General features: G+C 38.7%; 1 protein-coding gene across 6 annotated transcripts in view; it reads left to right on the forward strand.

Moving 5' to 3' along the window:
• The window catches only part of LOC121300321 (cytospin-A-like), a 58,634-nt gene that overhangs the window by 25,052 nt on the left and 5,792 nt on the right, over window positions 1-27,790 (forward strand). For 3 of the 6 annotated variants that reach the window (XM_041228849.1, XM_041228846.1, XM_041228848.1), the window contains exons 10-16: window positions 2,425-2,515; window positions 4,166-4,195; window positions 8,595-8,681; window positions 10,533-10,692; window positions 15,134-15,236; window positions 25,372-25,488; window positions 26,776-26,835. In XM_041228849.1, the coding sequence (XP_041084783.1) occupies window positions 2,425-2,515; window positions 4,166-4,195; window positions 8,595-8,681; window positions 10,533-10,692; window positions 15,134-15,236; window positions 25,372-25,488; window positions 26,776-26,835 (648 nt within the window). The remainder of the gene's footprint in view (window positions 1-2,424; window positions 2,516-4,165; window positions 4,196-8,594; window positions 8,682-10,532; window positions 10,693-15,133; window positions 15,237-25,371; window positions 25,489-26,775; window positions 26,836-27,790) is intronic. The other 3 variants (XM_041228847.1, XM_041228851.1, XM_041228850.1) reach the window with 2 other exon arrangements.

The following is a 27,790-nucleotide window of genomic DNA, read 5'->3' on the forward strand; positions in this document are numbered from 1 at the left end:
TTAGCACTTGGTTGGCTGTCAGCAGCTGGATAGTTTTGAAGTCTTCATGTCCCCAGCAGCTGGTATCCCAGCAACTAGAAAAGCTGTTGGTTAGAGGGAGAATGAAGTGATTCGCAAAAGCACTCCATAAGCTCATCTTGCTCTTAAAAAGGTCACTGAAGATTTAATAAGAGGCAGCTCAAGACTTTTCTGAGAAGTTGGTCTGGTCATTTTTGTCTGGATCTCCATTTAAAAGTATTGTTTTATGCTATTTTAAGACAAGAGTACATCTTACCTGGTTGGAATCGCAGGTACAATATGTGAAATCTGTACTTGCCTGAGCTTCATACAGCTACAGTATTTGCATGTTCTAACCACAGAACGATGGCATAGGAAAACCAGCTCCAAGATTTTCTACTGCTTATGAAAAATAAACATCTTTTATACAGAAGCACTTTCAACTCCGTCACTGCTGTCTGTCAAAGCCTTTCAGGCCATTTGTCTTCACCATCATATCTGAGACTGGCTTGCTACAGGGTGATTTTAACTTGTATATTAGAGTTAATAAACTTTGCTGCCATGTGGTTTGTGCAACCTTTGCCATAGACAAGCTGTATAATGTTTACGAAGCAGTGTGGAGGATAGCGACAACAGTCTGTCTTACAACAACTTGTTAAGAGTTCAAAGAATGCAAAAACAGCATTATGTATCACTTGACCCCTTATTGTTGAATCGGCTTCCATGTTATATGTAATACCAGGTCAGCATGTTGAGGATTGCTGTTTACACTGAAAGACCTACCCAAATACGCCAAGTAAACAACACATTCCTTGGAAGCAGACTGAAGTATAAGTCATTCTCTGCAGCTAAATGGAAAAGTAATGGCATCAGAAAAAAAATAGGAACTTCTATTTAGTTAATATTCTGTCTGATTTAGTATAGGACGTTTTACCTGAATGTAAATGATTCCTTCTTTTGCAGCCCTCCCCATTCAAATCATGGATTATTCATATCTAACTCCTCAACTTTTATATAATTATAACCCTCCCCACCTTTTATATTACAATGTCTGACATATTTATACATTTTAAATGAGTGATCTTACAGCAGCTGCTCAAAGTGATTGCAATACTCCACTTTGTATTTTTGTGTTTTTCAGAATGATCCTGTTTTTGGGCACAGTTTCAAATACTATTCACTTTAAATGAACCTCATTGATTTAGCTGTCATTTACTAAATGAATGTATTGGCTTTCAGTTCTTTTTAAGTGATGCTGGGATGGAGATAAGCTTGTAGTAAAACCTGGAATGGGTGAAACTGCTATGCAATAGGAGTCTTATTTCTATCCCTGTGATGCAAGTGTTCAGTAGAAAAACAATAAGTAAAAATGAAAACAATCACCTGAGCGTGCCCAAACATATTACCTGTGTTTTTTTTTTCTTTTTTCTTCAAATGTAAGGAAACATAAACATCACAGTTTATAATATTGATTAAGAGAATACTAAAGCAGTACCTGTGCCCAACACTTCATAGAGCGATCTGTTCAATAGGACACAGAGACCTAAAGATGGATCTTTCTCGCACTCCAGGTTAAAAGCAAATAGGTAGTAGACTCTAGTCACAATGTATTCCTTCTTGTAAATCACAGGAACTGCTATTGTTTGTTTCTTTTTTAACTTTCGAAATCTATCCGAAAGTTCAGTACATAGGATGACACGTCTACACAGGAGAAGATGGTGGTTTGATTTCTTATATTTTATTTAAAATAAGAATATAACGCTGACAGTAGTGCGCATAGATTCCGTTTTTTCAAAAGGAACGTATCTTAATCTGTCAAACTCCACGAGGCTGTAGGAGTTTCATTAAATTTTCTATTAAATTATGCTATAAATAACATGCACAGTAGTGCGAAAGGTGGTATAACTGCAGTGTACAAGTTTGGAAGTACACAAAAGGTTTAAATGATTAAAAATAATTTATTTAAGTTTCGGGCAAATGCCTTTCAGCTGTGTAAAAAGAAAATGACATGAAAATACATGGTTGAGAGACACCAGCTACACTGTAGATCAACATGACCATCTGAAGCTTCCTCATAAGGCAGCAATGCGAACAGAAACAGCAGTGTTTGCAAGTGCGCAGGTGAGGGGAGTTCAGCACATGGATTATACACTCAGACACCCTCACAGGAGCTCAGTCAGGAAGACATTGTTATTCTTAATTAAATAGTCTGGGAGGGGATAATGAATGAGATTAATGTAGTTGCTTCTCCATTTGGAAATGACACAAGGTGAGGTGTGAAATGAAAAGCAGGAGTGGGAATCATTCCATGAAGAAGCGTGGTTTTAAATTGAGAATGGTGTGCTAACAAGGGACGAGCCTTGATGGGCCGAAATGGCATTTTCTTGTTCCCAAAATCTTCTCATGATGTTGCTTGGTTTCTTTCAGAGACATTCGATAAGTGGACCCATGTCTTCACCAAAGCCCCTCTCCTCGCTTGCAGACAAGCGGCCGAGCTATGCTGAGATCAATGTTCCAGGTTAGTTACCCTGCACTTCATACCTCTTCATCGCTCACGTCACCATCAGCGATACATTTTTTTAAACCCTTTGAAATCTGTGGCTTTGATTCAATTGATGTTTTGTCATAGAGGAAAGGCATTTTTATTTGTAGTGTAGTGTTTATAAGAAACTCAATACTGCTGGCATCTCTAGCACTTTACAAAGAAGTAGCCAAACAAGTTATTTCAACATAATCTTGTTTACTGGTTTAACAGGGCGGAGACCGGGCATGTACTGGTCACCCCTCACACTGCAAGCAAGCATCTATGCAAAAGAGCCATGCTTGTCTACATTTGTGGTTATAGAGCTTTTAACCCAATCTAATCTCCAACAGAGGACAGAATCCTCAATGACGGTGCATCACACAGCAATGCCCATTACCTTGACAGCAGCCATCTGTATAGTACATGCATATGTAAATAAATTTCAAGCACATTGGAGCATTAAAACATGTGTTCCAGTACAGTGGAATGTTAGATGGTGTATGAAAGCTTGATGAAATTTAATATAATAATGGAACTGCAGAGTGGTTTTCTTTTTTCTGCTTAACTGATGATTCCATTCAAGTGCCAGTAAAGAAAATTAGCTCTCCTTGTCTTCATTTCAATAGCTGTCCTGTATGGCTACAGTTAGATGTTTCCCTCTTTTCAGTATTACATGAATATGTTCTAATGTTGAATCTATTAAGTGGATAGCTGCTATAGTATTGTGTCAAACTGGCACTGGCTCTGCATTTGGAGCCTAATGGAATCACTTTGCGATTTATAAGTTGCCATGAATGCTATGTTTGTTATGTTGAGTTTGGAAAGCCATTCAATGGCGTCTGAGGTTGCCAGATGGACTCCATTTGTACCCTCTGCAAAAAGCGTATATTGGGCAGTGATTGGTGGTGTGTGTTGTTAAAGCATGGTTAAGTGCAGTCCAGTGTCTTTGAGACAATCAGAAGCCAGGTTAGTCACCAGTGCCTTGTGGCTAGAATTAATGGAATGTAAAGACAGATCTTAATGTGCAGTTGTTTCTTTGTGTTTACTGTAATTGTTCAACAAACCAGCTCTTATATTCCATCATGACTTCTACTCACATCTTCGAGAAGCTGCAAGAGTGTCTGAACCACAGCCCCAGCTATTAATACCTTATCTTTTAATTAGCTTCAGGAAATTGCACACATTCAGATTTATTACTGTTCTCCCCCTAGGAAATCAATGACAACTCCTGTCACTCTCATACAAATGCTGAGACCTGATTTATGTTCCCTTGTATCGGGGGTACATGTCCCAGTGTGTTGCTACAACTGTTTAAATAACATACCTGTATTTTTTTTTCTTTTCATTGTTAACATCCTGACAACTTTTTACACTTCTAACTTTAAAATCTGTTTCAAAGTTATTTTCAAAATGTCCTTTTAAATTGCTATAGGAAGAGTGACAGACATAACAAGCGCTCTGGCTTTGCTGTTCCCTACCAAACTGTGGATCACTACTCCTTAAGTGATCCGTGTTTGAACAGAATGTGGGATTGTACAGAATAATTGTTTTAGCGGATGGGGAGAGGGGAATCAGCATTTGCAATGCCTAACTGCTGAGCTGCTGTTTGGGGTTTGTGATTTGCTTCTTGATTTGTCATTACAGCAGGTGATTCTGTGTCCTGGGGCTGCATGGGTGAGTTTAAAATAAGTGTATACAGTGGCACTCATAAGTATTGATCCCCTGTCATGGTTTCAGATTCTCAAAAAGTGTTAGGTTGTCTGATTTGTATTCTTACTTGTTAAGCTTTCAATTGTTTTTTTGCCTTTTTGGTAAAAAAAACAAAACAAAACAAAACACATTCAGGAAAGATACTTGATATGTTTACAAACTACTTTTACCCATAACCATTAAATACTCAATACTGCTTTATTTACAAACTCTAAGAAGAGTCTAAATAGAATTAAAGACATTGAAAAAGACTTTGTTAAAATTTGGCATCACCTACTTGCACTAGTCCCATGTCCTGATGCTTTTAAAAAGACCAGTTTCAATTGTTTGGTACTTGATAACTGTCGTCTTCTCACTAACTTGATTCAGTAATGCTCAATTGAATTTAGGACTGGATCAAGTCTGGGCTGTAAATCTTCATGTTTCCATTGCAGTGTTGAAAAAAGTGTAATTCAAATCAACACATATTGCATGGTGCTCGAGAGGAGGGGGAGTATCATTGGAATGATTAGAGACGTCAGTATTTATGGGCACCACTGTTTATTGTGGTTTTCTGTTGCTTATTTGTTAAGAGATTAAAGCATACAACTGAATGATTTTGGAAGTCCTTCAGAATTAGTATTATTCTGCTTCAATATTCTGTATTAATGATGTTTCCCCTCAGCTGTCCATGTACTCAGATTTCCTCCCAATACCCCTGCAGGCTTTGTGCTGTTAACTCCGTCTGGCTTTGTTCATCCTGATTCCTGGAAGTCCAGCAACGCTGTGACTTTTCCACTCTGTTTGCACCTTGACTGCACAGTCAACACACAGCGGCAAATGTAGCTGAAAATAAACCTGAAAATCCGTATTGGAGCAGCAGAACTCAGAACCATTGCAAACATGTATAAAAAAAGAGAATTGTAATGAAGAAGAAACATCTGAAGCTATTCATTCTTACTGCTGTATGATAATCTCACTGCTAGCCGCCTCCTGTCTGCAAATTTGGTTTTAATCACAGTGGTGATTGTGTTTGGTATTTTGATTCATGTTCTGGTTCTTTAATCAACTGGGCCAGGTTTTTGTGTGCAAAAGCGCATCATATGTAATCGCTGGCTTACCAAACTCTCCCATTTCTAATGAGGTGGCTAGCCATTATTCTATCTCTTGTGAACTCTCGGAAGTCTGTTGAGAAGATGCTGAGATGTCTGGAAAACAGAAACCATGGTGCTGTAAATCCCCTAGGATGGACTGTTTTCTGCTGTCCAGCTTTCCTACAAGCAAGGCTAGAGCTAAAAGCTGATACATTAATTTAGTATTTATTCCCTTGAATTCAAGGCTACTCACTGTACTTTTCCTCAGATTCTAGTAAAACATGTTGACTGATGCCATCAAATTTTCATTTTAAACCTTTGAAGGGTTGTAAGATAACCACGTTCAGGTAAAGCTTGAGAAATGTTTTTTTTTTTGTTTGTTTGTTTTTGTTTTTTTATTTACGGCTGTGTTAAATATAGTTTATAGTCAGGATTTAGAAGTTTAATATTCAGTTGTTTTAAATCAACCCAGAAAGTACTTTTTCAGCTTTATCATATTTAGAAAGTAATAAATAATTGCTTCAGATAAACAAAAAAAACAAAACAATAATAGGGTTTAGCATTGAAGCAGATGCAGTTTCTGCTGCTTACACAGCTCCAATCCATTTATCAGCTTTGTGATGAGGGCTTTTGTCACGGAATTGGTTTATGCTATCTTTCAGGCATCGGAGATTTAATTTTTTTCTTAACATAACAATATAGCTGCCAGATGGAAGACTTGGATGAAATTATTAAACGCCCTGTGATTTAATTTGCCTGACAATCTTTGTATGCTCATAACACTCCCTCTGCTTTCTGATGAACACCGTTTAGGATGGCCGTTGCAATACAGTGGGGATGAAGCTATAGGGTTACATGAGCTACGTGACCCCATAATTAAGGTGTCTAATCCAATAGAGAAAAAAAGAAGCACAGTTATTCAAGAATGAAATTCAGTTGGTATTGTATAATGCATTGATTGGCCAAAAAAGTACGGCCTTAATTAAAACCCGAGTAGTGTAGCTCCCAGAAACAGATTTGTCTTGTCCAGCGTTGAAGGTTTTCATTGATTTATAGCACATGTTCCAGAGCTTATTGCAATATGTTGAACACCTCTGTTTGTTTTGTGTGTTTTTTTTTTTTGCAAATGTTATCACTTGAGGAACACAGGCATCCACCATTATTGAAGTCACTGAGATCTTTCTGCTTTACCATGATTGTTGCTGAATAGTTGCACACAACTTGAGCACGGCTTACTGTAGATCTAGTGGATTGTATTGGGATATCTTTTGATGCCATGATCTCTCTTTTCCCAACTAACTGCATTCACAATGACAGAGGTAGGCTTGTAATTGATTTATGATCATGATCATTTATGATCTCAAACCATAGGATAAAAGTCCAGGCATAGAACAGTAGGTCGTGATTTTATAATGTCAAAATTATCAATAAGATTGTGTGTGGGGGGGACTAACACTTTGAGAAAATAAAATAAATAAAATGAAATTGTCCATTTACCCTATGCACTAACACAAAATCTGCTATGCATAATATATGACCAATCCAGTTACCTATGCACGAACACAAAGAGAATAAAGTTGGGTAGCCATGTTAAAATGCAAGTCATTTTATGTATGTAGGATAATGAGTAAAAACAGACTCTCTGTATGAACTGTAGTGAACTACCTTAAGTAGTCACCATTTCTTCATTTTAAAATATTGTTTAGTGGCTCCTAATTGTGACACAGCTTTCATACTGGATCCTGTGTTCGGAATTGAGATCATATTACCTTGCTTCAATGAGAAGGCACTGCATATTCTTGTCACCTCTTTGTGGTTGTGATAAATTGTGCTAATTCAGGTTGATACTCTCCTTTAAATCTCTCCGCTCGTTTGGTTTAACTTCAGATGTGTTTTGGCAGCAGATGAATGGCATCCCACCAAGGATGTCTAGACATAGTCACTGTAGCAGAAGAAATTGCTACAAGATTCAAATACAGTTGCAGACAAAGGTATTGGCGCCTTGCGCTTAATATGAGATTCATTCAAGAAAGCATGTTAAATACAAGCATTTAGTGAACACCAGCATACAATGTTCTGGTAGTTTAACAAAAAAGCTTTATAAAAATGATGGGCTACCAAATGCGAGCCTGAAATGACCCCAAATGGTACCTAGATGCCTGGCTGTTTTTCATGTGTGGCTGGTTCCAGTTTTAATACATGCATCCCACCTCATTTAATGACCTGGAATACATACTGCAATGCACATTCAGTATACAATTCCTTGCCACTGTTCAGGAGACGGTCATGTTTATTAATGTTACCCTAGACTGCACTGTATCTGATAAGTACTAGTGCTTAATCATCCATTGCTCATGCTGTATTGCTTGGCATTAATGTCACAGTATTTAATGAAACCAAAAGAAAAATTAAGACCAGAGATTTTTAAGACAAACTGCTTGACTCCAAAACTGTTGAAATGAATGGGGCTGTCAGTCTCTAGTGCTGGGAGTGATGAAATGTAAAACCGCTTTTGTGTGTTTTTGACGATCACTCCATTATTTAAACATTATTTCTCAGTGATGACAGGCTGGTGTGGAGTTGATAGGCATTGTTTAAACAGCTGGGTTGATGCTGATGATAAAATGTTAGCATCTGTCTGTCGAAGCTGAGATTGCAATACAATTTACACTTTGATATAACAGTTTTCACATAACGAAATGTACCCATGTGGTAAAGATGATAGATGAAAATTAAACCAAAAGCTACATTTTACAGCTAACTGCTCGCTCTTGCAATTAGTCGGTACATAATACCATATTGTAGGCTTGAACAGCTTAACCCAGTATCCCAGTTTCACGTGGTCCCAAACAGAGACATCACGTCAAGGAGAAAGCTGCTGCTAACCCCTTATTGGATATACTCCTCCTTTTTAATAGTATATCAATTCAATTAGATATGCTTTTTTCAACAGTGTCAGCACAGAGTGGTATTGGAATCAACTAATATTGTAAAGGTGACTGTTACTATTGACGGTGTCTTCTCACGCTGCATAATCTCACCATTGTCGATTTAAAATTGACCACTGCAGACTGAGAGCCTTTGTCTTATTGCATGAAACATTATGGGTTCATCTTGTAGTAGGGAGGAATGTGACACAGCATCACATGACCGAGAGAATGTAAAGCTACTGATTTTAGGAATATGATTTCTGTAGACTGTTTAAGAAATGTGTTGCGATGCACTAGCTAGCTGCTGCACAGGGAACAGTAGGGAGCCGCTCAGTAAATTCTGCTGCTTCTTCTCAACAGAGCACCTGATGAGAACCTCCTCGACCGGCAGGCCAGCGTCCACACTGCAGAGGGGGCCCTCCATCGACTCCTCTAAGTCTATCTCAGGTCAGTCACTGCAGGGAAACCTGGGCACTCCGACCAGAAATCCTTGCATTTCTCTCCAAGCGCATGTCGAAGAGGACTATCTTTGCCCCAGAGATTGGAATTGTTGATGTATCTGTCAATGGTTTTTAACCTGCAACATTGACATTTGAAAAATTGGTAAATGCAGAAATACACAACCGAATAATCCTCAACATGAGCCGTGTAAAGAAGTTGATTTGAACCGTGGATTCCCGGCTCTAATAAAAGGGTTTGGGTTTCTATTGCATGGTGCTTTGAAATGCTTATTCCAGAGGTGAAGCAGTGTAGCTCACTGCATTGAACTACTGTTTTAGGGAAGTCCAATGCACTGTTAAACTAATCCACTCAAACAAATGCACAAGTCCTCAGATGCATGTTCAGTCAGCTATTGCAGTATTAGAGGAAGTGGTAGCTATTTTGTGGTAAATGCGAATGTTATTAACATCATGGACGTTATCCTTTTAAATAAAGGTTCGCAATAAACATGCAACCATGGCTGTACTTTATTTTGTAATAACCACCATTCTACAGAAATGCAGTAAGTGGGTGTACCAGCTTTTTTGCATCTCATTTGAATGTGATTTGAAGAGCAATAACGTGCCTGTAATGAAACGATGGCAGTCTAACAACTAAAGTTTACAAGCTGGTTCTGCATGAAACTGAGGGATTTATAGTGCAGATAACTCTTAATTGATCTCATTCATTACAAGCACATTAATATATATATATATATATATATATATATAATATATATATATATATATATATATATATATATATATAATTTTTTTTTTAAGAAAAATTTCAAAAAAAAAAAAAAAAAAAAAAAAAAAAAAAAAAAAAAACAAAAGACGTGTTTTATCCCAAATTAGGTTCCTGCTTATTCCTGTTGAACCCTTATCAGAACATTTGAAAACTTGAGAGACTCTGAATGTTTTTCTGCTTTTTGACATGAATAACTAGCCCTGCAGGTCACAAAGCGCTCGATTCCGGTGTGTGTGTGTGTGTTAATGGAGATTATGGATTTCCAGGAATCCTGGATGGTTTTTTAAAAGGCTTGTTGTTGGTATTTAATTAACAACGTGTCGAAATGCTCATCTCCCTGGAGTTTACCCAGCCGCCCACCTCTCTTCCCCATGCATTGTGCGTCTCTCCTGAGGAGAGTAACGAAGCCAGGCTGGAAATGAAATCTCCGACTCACCCGCTGTCTCCATCCCACTGGCAGTGTGCCTGACCACAAGCCTGATAAATGACTGGCCCTCTCCCACTCTTTTAATTAAGTGAATTTAACAAAGGGCTAGTCACCCCACTGTATACTAGTGTAAAACAACAGGTAATACTTTGTCATATGGAATGCCCTTGTATTCATTACCTGAAAATGTGGTGAATGCCCCTGACTTAAAAAACAAAGTTTTTATGCATGTTTAAAAAAGTTTTTTTTTTTTCCATTCAAGCACGTATTTTTTTTTTTTTTATGGTGCCAACATATCTGACTGTTCACTTGAACGTGGTATAAATATGCAGTTACAGTACATACATGCACAATCAGTGTGTTCTGCTGTTGCACAAACTATTGTATGATCATTATTTCTTTATTGAACTTTAGCGAAACCCATGCATCTTCCAATCTCTTAACATACATACTTGCTGGCCTCCGCGGAAAACTCAAAAACTCATGTTTCCGATCTCAATCATTTTGTGCCAATGCGTATTCATATTGAAGACCAATAAAGTCCAATCTGTTACACACATGGCTGATGAGAAGCGACAGGCAGTTTCATTTAACAGCATGCTTGTGCACTGAAGGGGTTGTTGGTGTTTTTTCCCCCCCAGTGTCTCGGAGAAGCAGCGAAGAGGTGAAGCGTGACATCTCTGCTCCAGACGCTGCCTCCTCATCCTCTCTCATGACGATGGGATCAGCCTCTCCCCAGCTCTCTCTTTCCTCCTCCTCCCCGACTGCCTCCGTCACACCCACAGCTCGCAGCCGCCTCCGGTAAGCCAGCAACAAAGCCTCGCACAGTCAAAGAAAACTACCCTAATGTAAACAAACTGGTAAGCCAACACAGTCTGGGTCTGAACAAGCAAAGTGCAGGTGAGGAGCTATCACATAGTATGCAACTGCTGCATAATTCTTCCTCAAACTGCATTACAGCATACACAGCATGTGGTTTGAAGTGCTTTGACCCTGCTTACATTTAGTCAGGCTGCTCTTATAAAGTTGCTTTTATTTAAAATGTGCTGAGGACACTCATAAATGTCACATAAAATGTGGTGTTGTTGTCCAATTGAGCCACTGTAAAAAACAGATCTTGAGCAGGATGTTTCAGACAGGAGTTACAGACAGGCATCAAATAGTTATTATTCTGCGGAAACCTTTAGTGTTCAGTATGTCTCTGTATTGACAAAGGTGGCAACGGGAATATAGTGGAGAGGTATGCACGTAGGTTATACTTGCACATATCCAGTTGTGATGAAACTTGATAAGGACATTGGTTCAACACTGATCTTTCCACTTGTATTAGATGTAGTGGGAATATGTACAGTATGTTCTCAGTTTTTTTTTTTTTTTTTTTTTTTTTTTTTGTTTTATAAACTGCGTATTTAAACGCTGCATTTGTTTCATGTTAGCCAAAGCAGAAGCCCATTAGCTACTTAACGTGAGTAAGAAACGTGGAGTAAATGGACTTTAAAGTTCCAAGAATGCCAGCTGACGCTTGTTAAAGGCTATTAACATGTGCCTGTGTTCTATTAAAATGAATCTGATTGCTTGAGTTGAGACAATTGCTAGCATAAGTAATAGTGGCTCTTCGTTGACAACACAAGACGTTTAGCTAATGGGTTAAGTGGTTCTAAAATTAAGCGATTTTCCAACTGATTTACATTAACAGCTGGGCACAAATAATCATTTGTTTTTCTTCTGCCGTTTTTTAAAATTGCACTGCCTCACAAGTGTTGGCTTTTACACTTGAATACCATTCCTTGGTGTCTTGTTTATCTTTCATTGTTTACCGCTGCTTTGTTGACATTCCAAACAGTTTACAGTCGCAAAGGATGCAGCAGTGAGAAGTTCATGTTTTATAATGGCTCATGAGGAGAAACCGATGTTCATAAGGTTGTAGTGCAGGCCTGTGTGTGTGGGTGTGTGTGTGTCGCAGCTGTTTCTTCTGTTTTGGTCGACTGAGTACATTGCAAAGCTTCAAATGCAACATGTATAATTGGAGAGGCAGCCTTCATTTGAAGCAGTTAATTAGCAAGCCTCCTTTCCCAGTGTGCTGTCATAGACTCAAAGGAAACAAATCTTTCTTTATTGTTTTGAATCGAAAGACACTTCACATTCCATCCCACTTCAAAGTCTTAAATCCTGTCCTTTTTGATAGACTGTAAGAGCAGAATGGAATGGAAATTCTAATTAGAGACATCTTGCTATACACCTGCTGTCCTGACCTATTTCTACCAGAAGTCTCAGTGGGAGTCTTGGCTACAGTTAATACTGACTCATCAGGCACCAGTTATCGTGCTTCTTTCAAACCAAGTCTTTGCATCAACTAATTTTACAGCTAACTGCTCTAGGTCATACATGTGATTGGTCACTCTGCTCCCACTTGCTCTGTCCCAGTTTTGTCTGTCTCTTTGTAAATACACATACAGTACATAATACCATATTGTAATCTTGAACCCATCAACAAAGATCCTTGACAATATTATTTAGCGATGTTACCCGAGTAATACCACACCCACTCTAAAACCTTCATTAGTGGGTACAAAACTGTACACCTGTCTCGAGCCATGTCTCTGTTTTCAATGCAGTGGCATTGTTTCATATTGAGTGCCTACTGTTTTTGTTGTCAGTTTAGTCTTTCTATTTCATATCATTACATTACTTAAGCCACTTTGGGTTTCACCATAGAGACCAGTTTTTGATCCAACCTGTTATTTTTTTCTTAAAGTAAAGCTGTATGTATCGCACAATTTGGAAAGAATCAACTTAACAATGTGCCTTTGAAGAAAATGTCTGGGATGTTTATTTTAAGCGCTGTTTTTGAGTATCCATGCAAATGACACTTTGTGTAAAATTTCCACCTGCATGCATAAGGCTTTTGTATTCTTTAACGATCTCATTGAACAGTTCATCGCTGGAGCAGCAGAAGGCTAATAAACAAGTGTATGATTCACAACCCTGTAAAGCAAGGTGTAACTCGCATCCTCCCTTGCACGCTTATTCCATGTACTGAAGATTAGTGTACCACAACAGTATCTGGTGCTGTTCACCTTCTCCAGTCCAAGCTTCAGTAATGGTTCTCTCCTAACCATACCCCCATCACTTCAACAAGTTGTCCTATTTGATTGGTAAGCACTTCCATGTGAGACGTGCCTGGTGAAGCAGAGCTGTAGTGTGCAGACCTGCACGTGTGTCCCACTTCTGCTGCGAATGAAGCCTCTTCCACTGACAACAAATCAGCCCAATCTAATCTGGCCGACTGCCTGTGGAAAACACTGTGTCAATTAGATAGCAGGCCTTGCCGTTTTATTAGTGAAATGTGGCAGGAAAAAGAAAGGGCCTGCTTTCCGAGGCACCGTCACGTTTTATTCAATTTACTGTCATCATTGTCAAATGGTAATTTTAATCTCCTCGGAGCGGTTTTCACATCCGCAAGTCATTTCCTTTTTTCGAGACAGTTTTATTGTGGGGGAATATGAAAGGCTAGAAAAGGAGTTTGTTGTTAGTGTCTTTTTGTAAGGCTGATGTAATTTCCAAATGGTGTGTTTGGAAACCCTTTCATTAAATGCAGTCAGCTGTACTGTACAGTAAGTCGCATGGAAGCAGGTAAAGCAGTCTTTATTGTTTGAACTGACTCAACCTTTTTTTTTCTTTGGTTCTTTTAAAGTCCGGGCCCTTTTTTATTTTCTTATCCTCTTAACTCATTCAAACATTTTATTCGCTACGAGTGGGTTGTGACGGCACACACAAGAACAGCCCTATCCTTTTTGTTGGTTTTCGTCTATTGGAGCCACTTTCCTGACTGAAACTCCTCATCAGTGGATACTGTACCATCTAACCATCTGTGTTCTCACTATGCCGAGCTAACGAAAAACCCAGTATTGCAGGTCGTTTAGACCCCTATCTTATACCAAAAGAAACTGAAATAAAGCCATCAGTGCTATGCATTTCACCCTATCCGTGGCTTCCACATCCTTTTCAAAATTGCCTTTCTGTTGAGGTACTGTCCTTCATGTACCATAGTAAAAGCATAGCAAGGTGTAATAAACAATAGTGAAAGCATAGGTAAGCACTGTAAAGACTAGCAAGGTACTGGTATGGTAAAGCATATTAATAACATAGCAGTAAAAATATTAGCTAGAAGAAAGTTTGCTTCCAGTTGGCTTCTGAAACACTCGATGCAGAAGCTAACTGCCGTTGATCGGTACTCAGTAAAGGATTTATTTAATATCTGCCAGTTGTTTTAAATATTTAGGTAAGTGTGAGTACAATTATCAGCACAGCCCTGCTAGCAAGGTCCCTTAAGCCAATGTAACTTCCAGGCATCTCCTCTTTCAAGCAGTTTTCACTGAGCAGCTGAAGTCAACATTGTTCAGAAATTGTGCCTTGTGCTATTTACATGGTAAACATTGCTTAAAAAGTGTCATCTACGGTATGGCAAGTGGCTTCGTATTTTGCCAGAAGAAGTTGCTGAAAGTTAGCTGATGTCTCGTGGGCTTTGTAGAATATATTTTGGGCTACGTAACTTTTGAGCAGAGATTTTGAGAATTGCTGTTAATTTTAAGTGAAGTAAAGAGCAGAACCCAAGCATTAAAGAAAGAAATGGTAATATTTAAGAACATATTAAGTTGCTTGCTTTCTTTCTTGCAGTTTATGGAGTTAGGCACACACTGTTTCAATCAGGCAGTAGAATACACAAGGGGAAGTTAATTGGAGTGCAGAGCAAGGCTGCTGTCACCCTCTGTTTGGTGATTGATCGTGAATTCACTGACCCGGGCAGACGATGATCAAATTAGTCTTGTCGTATTTCCAAGCTAAAAAAAAATAACAAAAACATGATAGATCTGATGATGCTACAGAGACTAACTGTCAAAACTCTCTTTTCGAATGTATGAAAAGGCAGCACAGATCTCTTCATGGGTGGAATCTCTCAAAATCACTTCTATCTAGAGAATCGCAGTCAATTGACATGAAATTATGTTGCAATATTTGTTTAGAGTTTGGGAGTATTATAATCGGTGGATATACTGAGGAACCTTCCCACCTGGCTGTATGTCACACATTGTAACAGGAATAGGATGAAGGTCATTTAATCATGACACAGAGCTTTGTGTCAGCCGTGGCAGGGGGGTGTACAGTGTGCTACCAGCTTACTTATCTAGGCGTAAACGTTCCCCTCCAAAGTTCAGCGGCTGATCTTGTTTTCCCCTGTAAGGGAGGAGAGGAAGGACCCACTGTCAGCGCTGGCCCGGGAGTATGGGGGCTCCAAGAGGAACGCTCTGCTCAAGTGGTGCCAGAAGAAAACCGAAGGATACCAGGTAGGAGGCTGGCTAATGAACCCTTCTTTATACAAACCATGGATAAAAAAATAAATAAAACACAGATAACATTCATTTCAAATGTGCATTGTTCCAAACACACTTCCTGGCCTGAACCATTGGCAATAAAATTTAAGATACCCTGATTTGCTCTACAAGCAGTATAGTGTGTTTTGTCTGAGAAAATGTTTTGAAAGGTGTCGTTTTCATTCGGACTGTTCTGTGTCTTTCCTTGCCTACAACAATGTTTTCACACTTGACCTTATAATACTGACACAGTGATTTCTTAACCAGCTGTCTGTTGAGTTTACCCCAGTATAAGTCCAGCAAAGCTCAAATAGTCTAGTCTATCTGCTGTATAATCTTGGTTCTGGCTATATTTAGACTTGGTGCAGGCGAGTGCCATAAGAGCTTCCCCTCACAGCTCTGCAAGCCGGCACACTTCAGTACTGAACTGACCCCATGCCATTCTGTCCTACAGACGTGTTGTGAGGTGGCTTGGGGATCTGCACTCATACCTAACAAAACTGCTTTAATTCTAATGCAGTTCACAGAGAATGAGCCCTTTTTACTTTGGGCAAACCCTGATGGAGAAGTGTATACATCTCCGTGCTGGATTTGGAAAGCTGACTTCCATTCTATTATATTTACTAAACCAGAACTCGTTTCCCCTCGCCTGAAGACAGTGGGGACCATCGGAACGCACCCTGTCGCTGTACAGTGGTGAAAGGTGGTGACTGTTCTGATAGGTGCCGCTCTGTAGTGATTTGCCTTTAGAGGGCAGGCTAGCATGCTAGCTCACTTCCCTAACTTAGAGCTAACAGATGTTCTATTGAAAGCTAGCACTGATTAACAGGCTGCAGTGGAATCACTACCTTTCAATAGTGGCAAAGCTTATACTTCAGAGAGCTTTTTAAATTGAATCCTGTCAGTTGTATTTTCCGGGAAGCAGACACGAAGCTGTTCCTTATGCCTAAGTGACATGACCTACGGAGCGAGAAACATAAATTTTTGTTAAACGTTTCGTCAGAGACACTTTCTGCCGCTGAAATCTGAAATGCGGAATACAGAACATCCTTTTTTAAACCAATCCATACAAGTCTGCTGTCTATTCAATCAATTTCAATCTGTTGGATGTTGTGTAGATCAATACAATCTCCATGGTGACTCTTGACTATAATGTGCTTACCAGGAAAAGGGCCACATTTCACAAACAATAAAATAAACTTAATACATTATTTAACAAACCAAGCAAGCTGCTCTTCCCCTCATATTTTTTGATTACTGTGTTACTGCTAAGAGCTAATAGGGTACAGCATTTCATCCCTTTGTGTCCGCCATATTGAGCTCATCCTAAAATAAACTAATTTAGTCTTAGTTTTCGTGCCTGATGTTCTATAAATCCTTTTAATGGCTTGAATCCTTTATCGGTATATTTCTAATAGATTTCATTCTCTGTGAAGTTTGTGCAGGTGCAATGCTAAAGAGTAGCCCTCTAGTCCCATGTTGGTCCAAACCTCATCCATACAGTAACTTCAAACACTCAGATTGTGTGAATCTAGCCCTTTGTCTTTTTATTTATGGGGTGTTCTTTTTACTACTCTATTAAACTGTATTTCTTCACACCTTTAGTACCATACAGTAGAAAATGCTTCGCCCTTGAACAGCACATGTTGACAAACAGCACATGTTGACAATTTTTTATTTTTTTTTGTTCCTGGGTAGTAAGTGTTATTTCCTAATTGCTTATGCCTCAAAAGTATAGAAAATAACTATTATTCCCCACAAACTTTGCTTTTGTGACCAGGACAGTGATATTTCAAAATATCACTATTTCCAATGGGAAAACGGGCAAATGTGTGTCTTTTCATTCACATAGTCAGAAAAAAACAACATATGAATCCAAATTAACATGTATTTATACTAAAGTAATACAAAAATGACTACAAAATATTTAGAAGTGAGTAGTTTTTCGAGATTTACGATTATACTGTATTTACAGTATAATCGTAAATCTCGAAAAACTACTCGCTTCTAAATCTTTTGTATCCCGTTTTCCCATTGGAAATAGTGATATTTCAAAATATCACTGTCCTGCTCACAAAAGCAAAGTTTGTGGGGAATAATAGCCATTACTTTTGAGGCATAAGCAATTAGGAAATAACGCTTACTACCCAGGAACAAAAATTGTATTACATAGTGTAATTAGTGTAATTTCTTATTCGGTTATCTTGCAGGCGTTTATCAACGATAATTGATGCATTGTCGTTTTTATTTTTCAAAATACATTTTTTAACAGAAGGTCCAAGAACTGCAAACATTGTTGTGCATAATAGTTCAAACAAAAAGGCACAACTATATTCAAATTAGAACACTTCCGATTTATTAAAAAAAAAAAAAAATACAAAGGAGTTTAACATTTTAATAACAATAAAAAATACTATATTTTAACAGAAGTCATTTCTATTTGAACTGTGGTTGTTCATTGCTGTTAGCATTTTATGTCCAAAACAAAACATTTTAATGAATCTTATGAATCCTGATTTAATTTAACTATCGTACTAAATTCAGCGTCTTTTTATATAATATTGCCATATAATCCAAACACAACGTGCTTTGAAACAAGATGATGATTGGTAGATTTAATATTGGTATTCTTTTGAAATCATAAAAGGTGTATGTGTTCTTGTCATTTTTTTTTTAGTGTAAAAAAAATTTGCAGGCCTGAAGTATGTATCCTAGCAATGGGCTGACACTGTTTATCTACCGTACCAGCACTAAAAGAAGCGCACTCAAGGTTTTAATGCAAACCGGCAACAGGAGACTTCAAACTGGGTTCCAACTTGATGCATTGATTCAGCGACACATTACACGCTTCCCTTCCAGCTTTGATTTTCTGTATAGCTGCCAGAGTTTGTCAGCAGAAGCTTGTTTGTTTTTTAATCTACAGATGCTGGATAATGGATGTTGAATGATCTGTTTTGTGCATCGACCCCAAGGCTTTGAATCCCAGTTGGGCACCCGATGCGGTCTTTGCAAAGGTGTGCATTTTGGCCTCAAAGAAATGCAACTGAAAATGTAGTCGTAAAATGGAGGTACATCTTAAGAGATGTAGCCAGTAGAGTAGTGGGTGGTTATCCTCTTTTATTAAATAACTGCCTACTTGTGTGTAATTAATTGTGCACATTCATCTCCATACAGTTTTACAGCTCGTTCGCCACCTGCGTTTAGGGTTTGGGTTATTGTGTGAATCTATTACACACGTTTGGGTGTCACTGTCCTCTGCAACCATTCTCTTCCCCCTGTTTGTCTCCAGTCCCTTTCCTTCCACCTACTAGATGAGGTCATTAGTTACCCAACCATGATTAAAATGTAGCGCCTTACGTGCTTTTAAAAATAGATTTGACATCTTTATTTTAGGAAACCCATGTTGAAATTTGATTTATAACAAACGTTTGAAAAAGACATCAACAGCTTCATGTGATGAACTGTTTTCGGCTTATTCCATGCTTTGCTTGAGTGAGTTCGTGGTTGCTGGACTCCTGTGATACACTGTAGGAGATGCTACATCTTCTCTTTTTTTTACTGGTTGCTTCCAAAAGCTGCTGAGAAAGTTCCCAAGAACATAACATGACTACTTCACCAGCTCTTATACAGTAAACAGTCCTGCTTGTGAATACTTGAGAAAGTAGAAGAAAACTCAGCAGCTGCTCTGCACCCCAGTCAATCACAGAAAAGTAGAAGCAGTCCCAGAGGAGCTGTAGAGTTGTGATTTGCGTTCTTTGATGGGCCCTGCCTTGGTGCTCACGTTTCACATGTTACACTGGGCAGGAAAAAAAAACAACCACCAGGGTTATGGTTTTATTAAATAAACCCAGGAGTCGAGGCCTCGTGACCCTGAAGAATGCTGCCTGTCATTACAGCAAAGTCTAAGAAGTGACGCACAGTCTGCAAGACAGAGTTTATTAAGGAAGTCAGGCTCTGTTTGAAAAAAACAGTGGGGATTGAAGCAGCCAAGCTGGGATACTGAATGATGAATGCCTATCCTCACATTTTCAACAGCCCCTAGTAGCTCATTATAATACTGCATGCAGGGGAGTCTACTGCAGTAAATGTTTCATTATGAGGTAGCAAGAGAGATTGAAGTTCAGAGTTTGCTTACAAACCATGAGGATTGATGTTCTGAGGACAGAACAAGTCAGGGGTTTGATGATTAAGTAAATCAAGAAATGCAAGGTTATAAACAGAATGGACCTTGCAGAAAGCATTTTGGTTGTTTTAATAGAAGAAAAAAGCCATAAAGTGCGAGAATGGAGTACTGCTGGGTTTTTCTGCAACAAGTAATGGTTGTAGAAGCGATGTAGGTTGGTACTTAAGAAAGATTTGTGTCTGAAGTGCATTATAGAACGCGCAAGAGTGGAAGATACAGTGTTTAAATAGAACTGAGGATGGGGCATAATGGAGTATGCAACTCATACAAAAGTAAAAAAAAAAAAAAAAAAAACCACAATGTTTGAGTTATGAGACTTCCCTGACTCTCTACTTAACTTCAAATTTTTAATCAGATAGCCACCACAAACAGTAGTGTGGAAATGAATAGATTCCTCCAAGATTTGTCATTTTATATCTTTCATATACCTACCTGCATGAATACTGTGTGAGAATTTCTATTTTCGGTCAGTAATCTGTGATATAAAAACAATAGGGACTCGTGTGAAAATGTTAGACCAATTTGGGCTTTAATTAAACAACTTCTTAAAAGTCTCCTTTTCTCTTACTGTTTGAAATGAATTTCCAGGCCTATTAGTCATCAGTTACATTATACAATTACTAATTTGCCTATTTTGACAGTTTTCCACAGTGGTTTGATTTCATATGTGCAAATTAAAATGACAGAAGCAGTGCGGTGTTATAATAATTTTCCACACTATTGCAGAACACTGTCTGATGCACTAGAAGTTTCTTTTCTGATGAGCAAAACAAAAGTAAATAATACCGTACTGTAGGTGGCTATGGTCCTGCTTTCGTCTCTTTTCCAATTTCCCATGAGTCAAAGTCAGTCACCACTAGTGAGCTCACTGCCCCCACCCCCCCATAAACAGTGCAGCTGAAGATGTAAATACAGTGCTAAAAATACAAAGCAATCCCCGTGCAAGGAAGAGGAGATGAGATGTCAGGTAGTTTCTTCCTGGCCTGAAATTCATCCTTTGAGTTTGGCTGGACTGCATAAACCTGTCAAGGCTGGAGGTCAGATCCAAATTGGAAGGAAAGCTAATCATGATGAAATTGCGTTCGAAAAGGAAAACAAGAAAAAAAACAAGCTGTGGCCTAATTTTTCATTATTAAAACAATATCGATTTATTTATTTATTTATTAGATAGAAGATAGACAGATAGATACGCCCCCCCCCCCCCAAACACACACATTTTTTATTAATAGACTAAAGGCATATTGGGCTCAGTGGAGATGGACAAACTAGTTTCTGACATAATGACTATGCACAAGCTTTTTGTTTTATTAAAACTTGGATGGTTTTATCGCCTTCTGTTGTATGCATCCACTTGCAAGAAAATTATATATTAACCACAATATGCTCCAGCTGTGTTCTTTACTCAGTGGCTTGCTGATGCCACTTTCCTGTTTTTACAATCCCACTGGTGGTGAATGCTGAGTGATGGCCTGCTCGGTGGCTGCTGTCTATTGTATATCTTTATGGGTTAATAAGTAAAGCTTGTGTATTTTGTGAGGTTATCTTCAGCAAGACTGCCCTTTTCTTTGAGAGAACAAAGCAAGACTCTTTGTTTTTCTGTTAACAAGTAAGTGTTTTTAATGCAAAGTGTAAGGGCTTTGAAAGTGAACAAGGTGTGGAGGGTACAAATTCCAGCAAGAGGGACAGACTAGACATTTCTATTTCATTTGAACAAGAACACGAAAGATTTGGAGTTATAATAATTAGGTTTTAGCCTGTGTGATGGTTGCAAGGCAACTAGCCAAGCTAGAGGCTTATAAGGTTGTCATGCTAACATGTTCATTTGCTACTGTAAGTTTTTATTTTATTTTTTATTTTTTTTGGTGATTTCCAGTCCAAAAGAGCTGCCTTGACTTGCAGTGAACCATTTAGTTGTGAATAAACTACCTGCCTAAATGAAAAATGAGAAAGCTACCGGGTTATGTTCGGGACTTGATAAACATCAGGACGTCCGGGTATTCCTAAGTTAACAGGACACCCACTACGTAGTGATTCAACCCATATTGATGGGTTTGAACATGCAAAAAGTTTACACGCTTAAAAAAAAAAAAAAAAAAAAAAAAAAAAGAACTTGCATAACTTGGTTATAGCCGAGGACAGAGGGAGGGGGTATTTATTCCAAAGTCTATTTTAAGATGTAGAGTCCCGGTCATGTTTAAAAAAAAAAAAAAAAAAAAAAAAATAATTCTGTGCTTGAAGATTGTTGCCTTACGGTCATATTGAGAATATGAGCTGTATTGGTGCTGCATAATCAGTATAACAAGTGCACCACAGGGCTGGAAAATGCAATTTATAACCCCCTGCTGTAGCAACAGCATGAGGGTTTGACTCACTGATGTAGATACAAGCCTTTCTCGGTCAGAGGGAAATGTTTGTGGCTGTTGGTTTCTGAGACTTGTGTGCTAGACCGTTTTCCTAATACTGTATCTGCAAAGCGCCCCTTACTCTAATATTAATCAGCCAGCAAGCTGGTGCAGGTCGTCTTAATTATTTCCTACCGTCTTATTTCATTTCCTTTCTGTTGTGCTGGCTGATGGATGTATAATTTCCCCTTGAACTTTAACTTTACCCAGTCCCTTCCACACTGAACTGCATGGAGCAGTCGAGAAGCATGCGATCGTGAACACAGTACCCAGGAGTACCCTGTGCAAATCCGCCATCCTGACTGAAATATGTTTTTTTGGCACAGGCTCAAAATACGTACAGCAAGACCATTAAAAAATGTGGTCAAGTACTGTAAGCTTCCAAATGCTTATTACACATCTAGAATTTATGTTAAAAATATAGAATACAATTCTTCACTTGCCTGAAACGTTGTAAAAACTATAAATAACTTGAACCAATAAGTTGGCTGTCCTGCTGCAGTCGCTTCTGTGCTAGTAAGTGATGGCTTGCATTCTGTGTCACTGACAGTTCACTTCACAAACATGAAAAAAATATAGTAATCGGTTTACACTGAATTATAATAAACTTATTGCATTCATTTTAGTAGAGCTGTGACTAAGACAATACATGCTGTATTACTGTAGCTTTTAGGCAGAATTATTATAGTTTAATTATAAATAAAAATGATACTTCAGACAGTGAATATTGCAACCTTAATACATATTATGGCGTGAACCCTGTGTATCTAACTTGCTTCTCTTTGCAGTGTTTTTCTATGTATAATTGTGTCTGAGTTGTATTGTGTTTGTTTTAGCTGCGACAATCCACCTGCATACAAAGCTGTCCTTGTTTTTACTGGGTATGCAGGAGCATTCTCATGACGTAATATGAATGAGAGAGACTGGGGTATAAAGCTACCCAGGGGTACCGATTGGTGTCTGAAAACAGCCTTTTAATGTCTGTGTGTTTCTCTCTCTGTCTTTCTGTGTTTGTGTGTCTCTCTCTCCCTGTCACGCTGTGCGAGCTTGTCTGTGACAAAAGGGCATTGCTACTACGTGTGGAACTTATGTATCATGATTGTCTTTCCCTGTTTAGTTCTTGCCTCCAGTCCTAGCAACACCCCTAACATATATAGGTACGAAGTTCTGAAAGGCCGGCAACAATAATTTGAATTACAATTGGAGGAATACTGTCCTTTCCCTTTCTCAGAGGAAGCTTTTTTTTGTTTGACCCTGTTAGCCACTGGAGACCAGGGCTTTGGGAGTGTTTGTGTGGAAGGGGTTGTGGCTGGAGTTTTTAATTAATGAATGTGAACTGAAATTAAACTGGGGTCCTTTAAAATGAACTGGGTGGAATCCAGCTTTGGCTTCATCCTCAGTTTCCTGACTCCAATTTAGAGCTGTGCTATTCTTATTTCCCATCTGAGGCTATTCCCACATAGGGCCAGACAAAGCTGCTTCCGATATGAGCACAGCCCTCCTGAATATCAAGCACCCTCACACTGGCTTGTGAGTCCAGACACGTAGATTTAAACCATTTATAGATGTGCAACCTGGGTCAAGGGGGAGGTACTGTACACACCCCCCCCCCTTCAACCCAAACTGCAGAAACAGGACTCCATGATATCGGTCTGAGTTTTCAGCTTTGCATTGCACTGGGAGTGAGAACAGATTAGCTGTTTCACATTTAACTAATTTGACATGATTGTCTATTCAGAATCAAACAACAATAATAACATGAATCAGCAAGGTCACCTGCAGTTACCTTCCACACCAAGTTTTGTATATTCAAGGCTTGCATTAATTACTTAAGCAATAGATGCCTGATTAGTTAAAACCCAAACCATTTGCAAAGCCACATCTGTAAAGACAAGATCTAAGGTAATAATTGATAGTCTGGGTTTTATTGCCATTTGAAACTGCTAAACTGTGCTTCTAATTTTGTTATTTTTAAACATTTAAAATGTAAACATTTAATAGCAATTTCTGGTTTATTTCACTTTTTTTTTTTTTTTTTTTTTTTTTTTTAGTAGTGCCTTGACAGTGAAGCTTCCTGATTGGTGGATAAGAGTTCTGAGGTTTCTAATGGGGTTTTAATTTGGTTTAGCAGATAAAGCACACTGAAGGTATTTATATAAAAAAAATTAAAAGAAAAAGACAAGTTTTTTTTTTTTTTTTTTTTTTTTTTTGTCAAGCTTTGGGGAAAGTAGTTTCAGCCTTTCAAATGAGATTCATCACCAGCACCTTTTAATGGATTCTTGCATACTACCAATTAAATGGAAGTCTCCAGAAATGATAGTCAGGCTCAAGTAGCTGTAAATAAGATGCCCTGTCAAACAGGATTAGGTATGCATTCATTTTCTCCTTTATACCCGATTTTGTCTAGACGTTACTCAAGCTGAATGTGATCTTCAACTTGTGCATCCTTTTAGTGCTCTCTCTGGAGAGTCTGACTGTGCAAGGAGCCCATTCATTCTGACTAGGCTGCTGTTCAAACCCATAGAGAGAGGGAGAGTGAAAGCAGAGGAGCGCCGTTTCAGGAATTCATTACCCCCCCCCCCCCCCCCCCGATGTACAGCTATAATGCAGAGCTGGGCACTGATTTCTCCAGCTGTCTGAAGCTGCCAGAGTTGGAGCGTTGCCCTCAGCTCTCTTACTCACCTGCTGCCTCTACGTTTCATCCCAGACTAATTTTAACAAAATAAAACAAACTCCCCTATTGCTGGTTCAGATCAAGCCACAACAAGCCACTGATTTGTGTTTCTGACCCAGTAAAAGATCCATGTTTTGAAGTAGCAGCTGAGCTACAGTATTGCAGTATCAACAGCATCGGGGTCCGTTTTTTCACAGGGTGCTCAAAGTCAAAGCCATGATGTGATTTCACCCTTCTGCAAGATCGCACTGTGTTTACTTCCATAAAGCTCGGTGTAGGAAATTGTTATATATTCAGTTTCGGTACTAGCCGTGGCTACAAATGATTAATATTTCGAGCCATATCTATGTATATATATATATATATATATATATATATCTATCTGGGTAATGATGTGTTGGGTTTTCCAGTGTAGGTGCTCTTATAAATATCATTAGTATATTGTGTTGAACCATTCAAAAGAAAATAGCTTGGTGGTAAACCAGAAGATGGTGCTTTGAAATGTGTAGCTTAAGGCTTGTGAATGTGCCCCATGATATGGATATCAGGACTTCATTGTGTCTTGGCGAAGTGTTTCCCAGCTTTTCAGAAGCCCCTACAGCTGATTAAAGTGATCAATGTGAACATTGGCACACATGTGCACTTGGAGGCCTGGGGTGTAAGACCTAATGTCTCTTATTAATTGGAAGCAATATAACGAATAGGAGGGATTTGGCAGCATGTCAGTTATGTAACACTGACTGCTTAAACACTGTAACACTGATTGCTATTAACAAACCAAAGTATGAATTAATTAAAAAAAAAATTCCTTGAACTGCGCTGAACCTGAAGTCTCTATTTCCATTCCAGAACATTGACATCACAAACTTCAGCAGCAGCTGGAACGACGGTCTGGCGTTCTGCGCGGTCCTGCACACCTACCTGCCGGCCCACATCCCCTACCAGGAACTCAACAACCAAGACAAGGCAAGTACTGCAGCGCCTGCAGAAACACACTGTGTTCAAACTCCTGCCCTTGCAAGCTTGGCTGTAGAGATATTATTATGCCTTTGCGATGGGGATTATTGAGAGTACGAGAGTCTGGGGTAAGTGTGCCAGTGAATCCACTGATACTGCTGTGAGAACTTGCTTAGGACATTCTTCAGCTGATGTTACCATGACACATATCTTGTTCTAGGAATTGTACATGGTGGTTTGTAGGTCAGCGTGATCTCCTTTTCCATGGCACTGATGGCTGTAATTGTGTATGTACAGAAAGGGCAGGGGAAGTATGTTTTTTGTTAGTTGTATTTTCAGTCTGACCTAACATTAATGAGTAAGCAGAAAGTTAATAAAACCATGCATTTTACTTGTTCCATACAAGGCATGTCTCTCAAACAAGAGACAAAGAATCTCTGTCTCTCAGCTGACTTGGTAAAGGTGCAGTTGATAGTAAGCAAAGGATTGCTTTTCCCAGGTTTGTCCATGTTCTTGGAACCTTGGCTGTAACAAAGAGCAAGACTTTTGAAATCCCTTTCTCATCACCCCCAACTGTAAGCACCCAAGCATATCACAGGCGAATGCATCTTAGGATGGGACAGTTTACAGAAATGTTTTTTTTTTTTTAAATTGTAGACAAATGGTTTTGCTGGTTTGTTGTTTATGTACTTTGGCTACAGATTGGGTGTTTTTATTTTCTCTGCCGGCTTCTGGCAGAAATACTTTTAAAAACGTGGGCTTGAAAAAACAACACATTTCACAAAATGTTCGGTGAGCAGATGTCAGTCACGGGAGTTCATTGAACAAGCGCACTAGAATTATGCAACAGTTTCCAGTGTTTTAGCAGGCTATGGGAATATTGAGCTGTAAGATGTCACGTGGTGAGATGCGGCAGTCTAGTACCGAGTGTGCTTATATAAGTGCGGGTGGGATAAAGTCCTTTTGGCACAAACACTATCATATGATGAGAGAAACTTGAGAAAACAGTCTGAGAAACGGATGGCATATACAGTACCCAATAGAAAAGAACCCTAATTGTTTAAAGGGGGAGATTCTGCAGGTCACCCCACGCACAGGGCTGGTTAAACTAGCTGCATTTTGAGCACTGTTAGAGTTCCTGACCCTGAGGTACAGCTTGTTCTAAGCATTACAGATACTATGCAATTAGACCAAGTGAGATCATGTTAACATCTTTATTTACTGGCAATTAGCTGCAAAAGACCCCCTCAAACACCTGTGCACCAAATAAAGGAAGTTCCTGTTTTTATCTTTCAGAGAAGAAATTTCACACTTGCCTTTCAAGCAGCAGAGAGTGTTGGTATCAAATCCACGCTGGTAAGAAAAACACTAATGCAGTGTATTTTATTGTGACTTTCACTTTAAGTTGTAACCATTGTATAGAGCAAATGTATCGACCACAAAACAGCCGACTGTACTTTGTGTCCGTATACACCTCACCGTTTGCTCACCATTGAACAAAAAGTGCCTTGCCACTTAGAAGGGTGCCTGTCTGGACCCATTCCACGCTACCCACAGCATCTGAAGCAGCAGTTACTTAGGGGAAAATATTGATGTGGTCATTTTAGGAAACTATCAGTTTCCTAATTGAATGACAGACCGGAAATTGAAGAATCAGTGTATTGAGAACAGATTTTTTTTTTTTTTTTTTTTTTTCCCGAAAAGCAAGAATACAACACTGTGAATACAACATAAAACATGCATGTTCTAATATATATAATAACGATTTATTGCTGAATGCCCTTTTTTTTTTTTTTTTTTTTTTTTTTAAAGTATGCTTTTAGTCAGTACATTGATCTGAGCAGCTGTCTTTTCAGTTGGTGTTATAAAAGGCTTCTTTTTAAACTGTATTTCCTCTTAGGATCATCGATCGGTTTAACATCACAATAGGATATCCACATTGACTTGGATAACTTGTTATTTGCTTTTATTCAGTTCTTATATTCTGAACAAGATCTTCTTAGCAACGTGAGGGCGAGGAAAATAAATTATGGGATTTCACCCTAAATGAAAAGCTGTTCTGTAAAGCTTAACTTTAAATGTGTTATGTTTCGTGATGTACTACAGCAGCATTGCATTGAAGTAAACTGCGACAGCTAGAACTTCTTCAGTTGTCTTATATCGGAGAAATCCAGGGTGTCAAATAATGCATTTAGGCATGAGGAGGGTATTAAAGAGTGGTGTTGAAAGATGTAGTGCTTTTACAACTGCCCTTCCTGCATATCGTAAGTCAGCCTGATGGTAAATGGAACAGATGGCCAGGGACTGTGCT

Source organism: Polyodon spathula, chromosome 25 (genome assembly GCF_017654505.1).
Source record: "Polyodon spathula isolate WHYD16114869_AA chromosome 25, ASM1765450v1, whole genome shotgun sequence".
NCBI classification, from domain to species: Eukaryota; Metazoa; Chordata; class Actinopteri; order Acipenseriformes; family Polyodontidae; genus Polyodon; species Polyodon spathula.